At 34.5% G+C, this 11,459-nt stretch overlaps 1 protein-coding gene across 3 annotated transcripts in view; it reads right to left on the bottom strand.

The window, feature by feature from the left end:
- Window positions 1-11,459, bottom strand: part of TRPM7 (transient receptor potential cation channel subfamily M member 7) — a 124,129-nt gene that overhangs the window by 28,957 nt on the left and 83,713 nt on the right. For all 3 annotated transcript variants that reach the window (XR_001512578.1, XM_006756005.2, XM_015558931.1), the window contains 6 exons: window positions 10,779-10,953; window positions 8,969-9,095; window positions 7,028-7,212; window positions 5,943-6,075; window positions 4,664-5,376; window positions 1,488-1,549 (listed from right to left, as the gene is read on the bottom strand). Coding sequence is in view for 2 of the 3 variants with exons in the window: in XM_006756005.2 (XP_006756068.1) it covers window positions 1,488-1,549; window positions 4,664-5,376; window positions 5,943-6,075; window positions 7,028-7,212; window positions 8,969-9,095; window positions 10,779-10,953 (1,395 nt within the window). In the remaining variant the exon portion in view is untranslated. The remainder of the gene's footprint in view (window positions 1-1,487; window positions 1,550-4,663; window positions 5,377-5,942; window positions 6,076-7,027; window positions 7,213-8,968; window positions 9,096-10,778; window positions 10,954-11,459) is intronic.

The raw sequence follows: 11,459 nt of genomic DNA, 5'->3' as shown, positions 1-11,459 counted from the left end.
GTACACATTAGTTATTCTTTCACAATGCAGTCATTTTGACTGCTTTTGGGCAATATAGGTATATACTAAATTTCAGTCTTTCTAGTGTTAAGAAGAGGAAGAGGAAGCAAAAGGTAAAGATACAAATTATGAACAACAAATACACATCTATCAACAAGTGAATCTAAAAATCAAGTGAATACATAATCTGATGAACAGAATGAACTGGTGATTATAATAGAATCAGGGGCATAGAAAGGGAATGGACTGACTATTCTTGGGGAGGAAGGGGATGTGGGGGATGCGGGAAGAGACTGGACAAAAATTGTGCACCTATGAATGAGGACAGTGGGTGGGGAGTTAGGGCAGAGGGTGGGGTGGGAAACGGGTTGAGGGGAGCTATGGGGGGAAAAGACAACTGTAATAATCTGAACAATGAAGATTTAATTTAAAAAATAAAATAAAAAAATAATCTAAGTTATTTATTTTAGTACAATACTTCAATCAGAATGTTATTAAATATACAAATATTATTTATATCATTAAAATGCATTTGAATCTTTCTTTTATATGCAGAACAATAAGTGATACGTTCTGACAGCAATTACACAATTAACTATGGACATCTGAGGAATAATCACTCCTAGAAACTGGCTATAGATTTGTTTTTCATTATATTTGTCACTTGATTATTTTCACAACTTCCATTCTTTAAAGAAAGGAGAAGCTTAATACTTCTCTAGTCGTTTTTTTAACCAGTTAACTGCCATGACATTTTGAATTTAATTAAAAAAGATCTCCCACTTGCGTCTATAGATGCTTATGGTGTACAAATGGTTAAAATACGTCTTCTTTTTTTTAATTGACCTTAGAGAGAGAGGAAGGGAGAGGGATAGAGAGATACAAATAGAGAAATATCATTGATTGATTGCCTCCTATACACCACCTACTGGGGATTGAGCCCCCAACCTGGACATGTGCCCTGACCAGGTACTGAACCTCGATGTGATTCATGGCTTGACGCTCAACCTCTGAGCTACACCAGCTGGACCTCTAGTCTTCTTAATTTCCTTCCTGTAACTACGTTATAACCTCTAAGACTCTAAATAGTTATGGTTAATTTATGAAAGCAACAAAAACTAATTTTCTGCCAGGAAACACAACTTTTTTGCCAGTTGTTCTCTATATTTTAAAACTTATTTAAGAAACATTTATTGTATATTGTAGTTATGGGCATATCTAGCTCCTTATCGCTTAGACTACAGGTTCCTTGAGAGCCAGGTTTATGTTCTCATAATCTTCTGAGAATTGCAAAGAGTTGAAGTTTGTACATTTTTGCATATTTGTTAATTGTTTCTTTTTTCAAACTATGCTTAGCTTCAAATATTTGGAATCATGTTGATGATGGTCTCTGCTAAATTTATATTTTTACTAAAAAAATGTTTAATTCTATTTTGAACAAAACCCCAAAATAAAATTGAGCTATGTTGTTATAAAAATTTACTTACGAATATTTCTTCCTTATTTGAGGTTTCTTTAACCCTCTGTAAATTCATGCTATCTCTGTGTCCTTAAAGAGAGAAAAAAGATTACAACAAAAATTTGTTTTTTTCTTATCTATCCAAATGGTGTTATTGACTTAGGTCTATATTAACAAGTGATTTGTGTTGTTTTTAAGTAGTTTTGATGGCTTTAGCGGTTTGCTGTAGCTCTTTTGATAAATACTAAAAATATCTGTCAAGAAGCTAGAGAAGATGAGTAGCTTAGTTTAGAATAACAGCAAAAGCCAAAGGCCTCCTACAAAAAAAGTTAACATGTGACAGGAAGTGAACTGCTTGAAATATAAAAGGAAAAAGGGGAACAAACACTTTTATTATTTTTGATCATTTTTACTATTAATAAAATGTAAAAGTATTATATATAATATATATTACCTATACATATTATAGATAAATACATCATATACATAAATAATATATATTATATACATATATATATTATATAAACACATATACATAGGTATATAAATCTCCATCCTATCAGCAATATAGTATTAACAAAAAAGACTAAAATGTGTTTTTAAAATATGAATTGGGATGAATTTCATGTCAGATTTTATGTGTTTTTGTACAACCACTGAGAACTCCATGTAGCTAGCAGTAGAGACCAGTATGCTCAATACCTAGATAACTTAAAGAGTTGGCCTTAATTTGCATATTTTACATGGCTGTAACATATTCTCTGAACTATTTCTATACATGTTCCATGACTTGGTAAATTTCTAGTCCTGGAAGGCTCAAGCAAGTGTTAAAAACAATGTGACAAAGCCACTTAATGGAAAAATTCAAACGTAAAGAGATAGACTCAGTCATACCTTAAAACAGTGGTTCTCAACCTTCCTAATGCCACGACCCTTTAATACAGTTCCTTATGTTGTGGTGATTCCCAATCATAAAATTATTTTCATTGCTACTTCATAACTGTAATTTTGCTACTGTTATGAATCATAATGCAAATATCTGATATGCAGGATGTATTTTCATTGTTACAAATTGAACATAATTAAAGCATAGTGATTAATCACAAAAACAATATGTAATTATATGTGTTTTTCGTTGGTCTTAGGCGACCTCCAAAGGGGTTGCGACCCACAGGTAGAGAACCGCTGCCTTAAAACATTCTGGGTATGGCCACAAACAACCCAAGTTGTTTTCTAAGAACTACTTTGTTAAATACTTTGTGGTGAACATACAAATTACAATCTTTAATAATCTAACAGGAAAATTTTTAGAACAGTATATTCTCACAAACATTATGGACCTAACCAGCTCTATAATGCATGCCCTCTTCACCTTTCCCCTCCATATGGTAGACTGTCAACATTTAAATATGCTTAAGTCTCCATCATCATTAAAACCATAAACATATACACTACAACAGTAGTTATTTCTTTCTCTTACTTTCATTGCCAACCTTTTTGGAGTTGCCCCACCCGAGTCACTCTCTTTACATTCCCTCCTCCTATTCATACTTTGCTGCACTATACTCATCTGGTTTCTTCCTCCACTAATTTCTCCATTGAAACAGTTTTCACCAAGATCATTAATATGTTGATCAATGCCTCTCTCCCTCCCTGCTAAAACCAATTAAAAACAACATCAAAATATTATTCAGTGAGGATTAAAAAACAAAATGGGCCTGGATAGTGTGGGCTCAGTGGTTGAACATTGACCTATGAACCAGAAGGTCATGATTCGATTTCTGGTCAGGGCACATGCCCAGGTCCAGGGCTCAATCCCCAGGAGGGGGTGTGCAGGAGGCAGCTGATCAATGATCCTCTCTAATCATTGATGTTTCTATCTCTCCTTTTTCCTTCCTCTCTGAAATCAATAATAATATATTTTTTAAAAAAAAGAATGCATCATTCCTGATGGGGGGAGGTAGAAGAGAATAAAGGGCAAATAAATGGTGACGGAAGGAGACCCTACTTGGAGTGGGGAACATACTGGTACAATATACAGATGATGTATTATAGAACCGTACACCTTATACCTACACAACTTCATTTACAAATGTCATTCCAATGAATTCCATTAAAAAAAGAATGAGCTGAGCCGAAACCGGTTTGGCTCAGTGGATAGAGCGTTGGCCTGCGGACTCAAGGGTCCCCAGGTTCGATTCCGGTCAAGGGCATGTACCTGGGTTGCGGGTACATCCCTGGTGGAAGATGTGCAGGAGGCGGCTGATCAATGTTTCTCTCTCATCGAAGTTTCTAACTCTATCTCTCTCCCTTTCTCTCTGTAAAAACTCAATAAAATAAAAAAATAAAAAAAAGAATGATCACCTTACAATATTTCTGCAAACTTGCTAATATTAGTCTAAATCAGCCGTGGGCAAACTACGGCCCGCGGGCCGGATCCAGCCCGTTTGAAATGAATAAAACTAAAAAAAAAAAAAAAGACCGTACCCTTTTATGTAATGATGTTTACTTTGAATTTATATTAGTTCACACAAACACTCCATCCATGCTTTTGTTCCAGCCCTCTGGTCCAGTTTAAGAACCCATTGTGGCCCTCGAGTCAAAAAGTTTGCCCACCCCTGGTCTAAATCTATTTCAAAATTAAAAATTTAAATAAACGGGCGAATTATTCTTTTTTGAAACGCTCTCTTCTCTGGGTACATATAAACAGGTTGACTATAAGTAGAGTTCTGGCTTTCATTACTGTCCTGATGTAATTATTAGCAGTGCACCCTTTCACTCTTAGAAACGTACAGGTTTAGATAAAAAATTATATGGTCACCCAACTTATAAGTCAATTCTCTTTTCCAGTTATTTCCAGTCTTCCCTGTACATTCCTATTATTCCCCAAGTAACTAACACTTAGGTTCTTTCAATACAGGTTGATCAAATTCAAGAAAAGATCCTCAAATTCAAAAGATAGGGTTCAAAAAAGTTTTCCAAACAATTGTTATCATAGGAAACTGCACTATAGGTATAAATATTTCTCCCATTTCTGTTTCCTTGCAAAAATTTTGGAATCACACTCTATTATTAGGTCTATATATATACTTCATTTGTCACGAGTAGTTTTAATTAGCTATTTCTAATTTTTATTTCTATGGTAATGATTATAATTACAAAGTACATAATATTGATATACAAACATCACTTTGCCAAACTTACCCACAAATGCTCCAAATTCTATAATATCTCCTTCTGCAGCTTTAGAGCAAACAGTTCCTTGATCTTTGGTTACAGTTTCCAAGTGGCTTTTGCAACTTGGCTGGGACGGTGTACTAACAAAAAGTTTGGTTGGTGGTGATGATAGATGTGGTATACTGTTAGGTGACCTGCCTGACTTATTTTTACTAAATAGTTTTAAGGTTTCTACCCCATGTAGTCTCTGTCGCAGTTCTGGAGGAGAAACAGCACTTTGGAATAAGGCACCACAAGAGGAACCAGCCTCTGGAAAATTTAATTCTTTTCTCTGGGGTATTAAAGGTAAATCCTGACCCAATAAGTTACATTGGGGATCTTTTTCATCTTTCATAAAAATATTACAAAGAAAAGGATTATTACTTTCAAGACTACTTTGAGGAAGAGAGGAGCTAAGGGTATTTACAACACCCTGCTTTTTCCATACAGAAGGTCTTACAGAACCATCATCAATAAGGTTTTGAGCCAAATGTTTGGAAATGCTCAATTCTCGTGTAATTTCATTGTGAACTTTACTAGCTTCCGAAGCTTTCTGAGCAGTGAGTGTTTTTAATGTATCCACAGTCAGGGCTGAAAGATCTTGCAAATGCCCAATTTGAGAATCTAATGACTGTAATGATCTTTTTATATAGTTGACTCGATCTCCAACTTCTTTCATCTGAATGCACATTTGCTCCACTCTACAAGGGAAAAACAGGCATTTTACAAATGTTGAAAATTAATGTTTTACAAATTTTTTTGTAACTTCAATAAATTATAATGGTGAAAAAATTTTCACATGCACTCAAACAAGGTAAGTTATAAATAAGGTATGATTATTTATAGAAAGTACACTTTATATTTAAGAAAGCTCCCATGCCAATCCCATCATAATTAAATACAAAACTTCCATTACCATTATTATATCTACACAAATACCGTATGCTTTCATAATATAGCATAGCTGATAGAAACAAATCACTTAAAATAATAATAGTTTTAATTTTCTCCCACTAGTAAAAACAAAAACCATTAATTCTTCTCTGCCCTCATTAACAAGGATCAAAAATAACATAGGACTGACTTACTGACATACATGAAATATTAGAAGTAAAGAACTGAACTATCTCCCAAAATGCAATGTAAAACTATTACTAAACTTACTTGCTTGATAAACATAAATTGAATAATGACCATATGTATAAGAGACATAACTATAAGGATCTATTCTGATATATAATCAATTATAATTAAAGAGCTTCTAAACCTTTCAAAAGTGACACGAATTCTCTCTTCACTCCCAGAATTGAATTTGTCATCTTTTTCATTAAAATACATCTCAACACACTGCTCTTCAAAATCATGAAGTTTCTTTTGATCTTCTTCTGTTAAAAAAAGTTCTATGGAGGGAAAAGAAAAAAATAAATCAATGAAGGCTATCAAGATATCAAACTTTAACTAACGAGTCATGAATTACTCAGGGTTTAAAAGCCTATAAGCATCATTTGCATTTTTTTTCATTTTATAGCTGTATGTCTAAAGCACTAACAAGTATTTCTGTTTCTTTCTTTATTCACAGTGTGATCTCAGCAGAACAGTTTCAAGTACTTCTGATCTAATGATCTTTCCCCATAAAACACTTTTTCCCAACAATTTCTCAGATCTCTCCCGCACATATCCAGGTAGAGGAATTTAAGAACTGAACTGGTAAAACAGAAAGAGATTGTAAAATTTTAAACAGTTTTATATGATAATTAGTCCCGCGCAAGTGTACAAAATTTAGTAAAAGTACTGTTTCCAAAGCAGCAAAAATGGTTTGTAGAACAGAAAGTGTTAATGTACACATTACCATTTAAAACAAAATGAGATGCCATATCCAAAAAGAAGTTTAATATTAAATTCATTTTACAGATGTCATATTTTTCTTAAAATTCTGTTTTGGAAAATTCAACAAAAGTTTTTACAGTAACATTAATCAATTAAGTCTTTTGAATAAAATTAACACTTAGTCTTTAGGCCCTGGATGGGTGGCTCAGTTGGTTAGAGCACCGTCCTGCATACCAAAAGATTGTGGGTTTGATTCCTAGTCAGGGCACATAACCTACGCTGCAGGTTTGATCCCCCGTCAAGGTGCATACAGGAGGCAACCGATGGATGTTTCTCTTTCAGATGGATGTTTCTTTCTCTCTATCTCCCTATCTCTCTCTCTAAAAATCAAGTAAATATATCCTCTAGTGAGGATTAAAGAAAAAAAACTAATACTTAGCTTATAGAGCATACTGATGAGTAATAAAATGTAAACACTGGAATAAAAAACAAACAAACATAAACATTTTAATATATTTTACTTACTTGGTCCATCGGAAGTCTTATCTTTTTTTCTTCTTTTACATATACAGCAAAACAGAGAAGCTATATGGCTAAGAATGATAAGTGGTGGAGGCAGAACTGGTTTCTCATGATAAGTCATAATGAAATGATATCGTTGGTACTTCCATACAATATTGGAAATCGCCTTCACTTGTAAATATACATTGCTTGGATAAAAAAGAATGAAAATAGAACAAACAGCTAATCACATTTTAAATACTAAAAACTTAATTGTAATTCTGTTCTAAACAAGGATTCGAAAGAGTACCTTACCATAAATAAGACAAAAAGTCAAATGAGGAAATGGAAAAAATACACGCAAGTAGTATAAGGCACAGGTTTGATATTGTTGAGGATCTTAATTACAAACTCCTCCAAAAATGGGCAAAAAATTATTAAGATGTTAAAATTATATATAACTGACAAAAACATAAGTAAATATTCTATCTTAGTAGCAACAAAATAAGTGCAAATAAAAATAAGATCCTTTTATGTACTATCAAATTAATAACCATTAAAAAAGATAATACCTAATGTTGGCAGATTTGAGGACATGGGCCTATTTTGACTTAAGTAAAAAAAAGCCCTAAAAATACATATTTTGAACAGTTCTACTTTTAAAAAACATTCTACGAAAATACCTAAGGACTAATAAGAAATTTAACCACAAAGTCATTTTGAGAACAAAAATTATAAACAATTGAATTGAGCAATATAACATACTAGCTTGAACAATTATGGTCTATATCATGCAATACCAGATAACTACTAAAAATAAACAAGAGGGCCCTGGCTGGTGCAGCTCAGTTGGTTAGTATTGCCCCATGCACTTAAGAGTTGCCAGTTTGATTTCCGGTCAGAGTACATACCCAGATTGTGAGTTCGATCCCTCACTGGGGTGCATATGGGAGGCATTCAATTGATGTTTCTCACATTGATGTTTCTGTCTCTCTCTTCCTCTTTTGAATATATATATATCAATACAAATATATATATATTTTTAAAAGAGGTGAAAGGAATGTAGAAAATAATCTATGTTTATCTACAACACACAAACACAAGAGCTTTTTATAATGAAGAACACAAAGTCAAAAAGAGCTTGCATCTGTTTTTCTTGTTGGCAGAACTTGAGCTTGACCTCAAGTTCTGGTTTCTCTCGTGAACAACTCTGCCAAGAAAACAAAATGAAATTGACCTACACCTAGTGACTGAAAAATCACTCTCCTAAATTCCTCCTGCAGCTGGTCGGTCTCACTCGGGCACCTCCTGCTCCGTGGTGTGTGGTCGCCGTGCTCAGCAATCAGATGCTCCGCACCCATTTCTGGACCCCAAGTCTCTGTGGAGGCCTCAGAATAAAGCGCTGCTGGGAAGGCATGGAATTATTTTATTGTTGTTAATCCTAACCCGAGGATATTTTTCCCATTTATTTTTTAGTGAGAACAGAAGGGAGGGGGAGAGACATAAAAAGAGAAACATCAATGTGAGAGAGACATACTGCTTGGTTGTTGAGCCAAACTGGGTAGGGCTATATGAACATTATTTTTGAAAAGAAAAAATAGTTCCTATGTATTCATAAAAAAATGATAAAAAGATGTACACCAAAATACTGAGCATGGAATTACTGATGAATTTTTTATTTGCTTTTCTGTTTGTATACTGAATGGGTATTTGACAACTTATGAAAAATCCCAAATAAAGGTTTACATTTATAAAAGAACTGCATGTTGAAAGATATTTAATAAAGTCTCGAATTCAGAACTCACTTAATTTGAAAACGAATGCGTTCTTATTTGTAAATTTCAAAGATAATTTTAGTTTAGGCCTCAATAAAATTTTTAGAATTAAAACTTTATTTCCTTCAAACTGAGTAGAAATGTATGCTAAATGATCTCATTACAATAAGCAACGGAATAAAATTCTTACTTGAAAAATGCAATAAGAAGATTGACCATAATGATATACTGTACAAAGAGGTAGACTGCTTGAAGAAATGGAGTCAACCACGTCCCAGGACCACAGATCTCACGGATAGTAGAATCATTTGCACACACTTTAGAAAGAAAATATGTATATACTTAGTACTTCACCAGTAACTGTTTCTAACGAATATTTATGTTTGTTTGGGTAAAGGAAGTTTTGATTATATACAATTCTGTTTTACAGATTGTAGCAAAAGTTCTGGGCAGGCAGCCACAGAAACACCAACTTACAAGTATTCCAACACAGAAGAATTTTGTGAGGGATATGGATATGTGTTCTACCACTCTATACCAAACAAGGAAATATATTTTTGCATTATGTCTAACCTTCAAGGTAGGGGTTAGCCTGAGGAGCATTAAGGAGAATAAAATTCCCAGATTCAGCCACACTATAACATTTCCTTAAGAAAAGTAATGGAACCATAAAAGAGTATGTAAACTCACAGTCCATTTACAAACATAAATATTACTGAGTTTATCTTATTATGTCACAAGAGAGGGTTTAAGGAGTGGTTCAAATGCCTCTCAAATATATAATGATTAGGTCTGAATTCTTTGCTTTCATTATCCCCACCGGAAATGTTTCTGAAGTCAGACTATAGCTGAATACAAAAATGTGAAGAGCTTTAAAACCAGGCACAAAGTTATTTGAGTAAAGCAGGCAAAGATTAGAAGTAATCATTAATTAGTGATAAATTTTATATCACTCTTAAGAAAGTTTACAAATCTATTTCCATTTTACTCAGATTAATTTGATGGAGCAAACCCAAGAAAGAGAATGCAGGAGACTAAAAAACTATATCCAATGCTTTATAACAACTAAACTAGAGCCACATCAGAAAGAGTATAATCAATGAAAACCTGGAAAGGAAACTGAACAAGAAGCGATTAAACACAAAATTTAACCAAACTGGCAAAATCTCATTGTTTCAACATCTGATAACAACTGATGACCACGAACTGGCCATCCCCTGACCCAGTCACCTATAAATAGGTGGGTAGGGAGCAACACAGGTATGGGGTGAGAGAGCAAGAGAGATCAAGAGAGAGAGCTAACAAAGATTCTGCAACCACAACCCAGTAGAAGAACATCTCTGAAAGTTGGCTGCATCACCTACGTTAACAAGTTATTCAGCCCAATTAACTAAAACAATCCAAAAATAAAAATAAAAATAAATCACCTACGTCCACCATGATTGGTCTAAACTAATCAATACAACCCCAACACCATTGCCCTGTTTCAGAGCAATTGAAATTGAAGAGCATTTGAGCCAGTGAGATAAAAGTACAGGTACAATAGGGGCTTCTGGAAAAGGGATTTTCCCCCCTAAAGAGTACAATGGAAAACAGTATCTCCTCCTGTTGCTTGTTACATAGCCTCATAATCATAAGGGAAAGTTGTATCAATCAGACACTATGATTACAAAGCCATGGGAGGCAAGAGAACAGATGTCCTTAGCTATGAATTAACAACCCCTTAAGACCATTCTACCTCTGAACTTTGTTATGTGAACTAGTAAATGTCCCTATTATATAAGCCAGTTTAGGCCACACTTTCACAATTTATAACTAAACAAAAACCTCTACAATACTTTTTTTCAATTAATTTTTCTTTTGTTTCTACTGGGATTTAACTAATGTATTATGCGAAGAGTTAGGCTGGTAAGAGTTCAAAAATATGTAATGTTACTATAATGCAGTTTCCTACTTTAAACATAAAATAAAAAGTCGAATTTGTAAACATAAATCCTTACCATCAATTTCATATGCATAAACTTCACCAAAAATCATCCAGTATGGATGAAAAACTATATCTTTAGCAAGAGTCCAAGATGGTGCTTCATGAGGATAAAGTATTGCTTTTCTGGGAACACCAAAACTAAGTAATACAAGAGCCATAATCACTACAATGTAGAACATATTGGCCACCTGTTGAAAAATGAACACTGTTAAAACACATGGAGTTTAAACACAATGACAATATTCATCTTAAAAGTTTATAGTGTTCTAATAGATAACTAAAATATCTGAGTTTCTTTTTATTCCCAATATTAGCATTGGAAAAAAATCTCATTACTATATAAACCTTAACCAAGGAGATTATGTAAAAAGTAGAGGCCCGGTGCATGACATTCATGCACTGTGTGTGTGTGTGTGTGTGTGTGTGTGTGTGTGTGTGTCCCTCAGCCTGGCCTGCACCCTCTCCAATCCGGGAACCCTTTGGGATCTGGCCTAAACAGACAGTCAGACATCCCTCTTGCAATCCGGGACTGCTGGCGCCTAACGGCTCACCTGCCTGCCAGCCTGATTGCTCCTAACTGCCTCTGTCTTGGCCCCTGCACCAGAGACCGGGCTTCCCTCCCTCTGGCTGGCCACAGGCACCTGGGACCCGGGTCAGCTTTGCCTGCGCCAGCTGCTGGCACCCAGGACCAGAG

This window comes from Myotis davidii, unplaced genomic scaffold (genome assembly GCF_000327345.1).
Source record: "Myotis davidii unplaced genomic scaffold, ASM32734v1 scaffold132, whole genome shotgun sequence".
Lineage (NCBI taxonomy): Eukaryota > Metazoa > Chordata > Mammalia > Chiroptera > Vespertilionidae > Myotis > Myotis davidii.
Note: the sequence above shows the minus strand (reverse complement) of the source record. Positions and strands in the feature narration are given on the sequence as shown.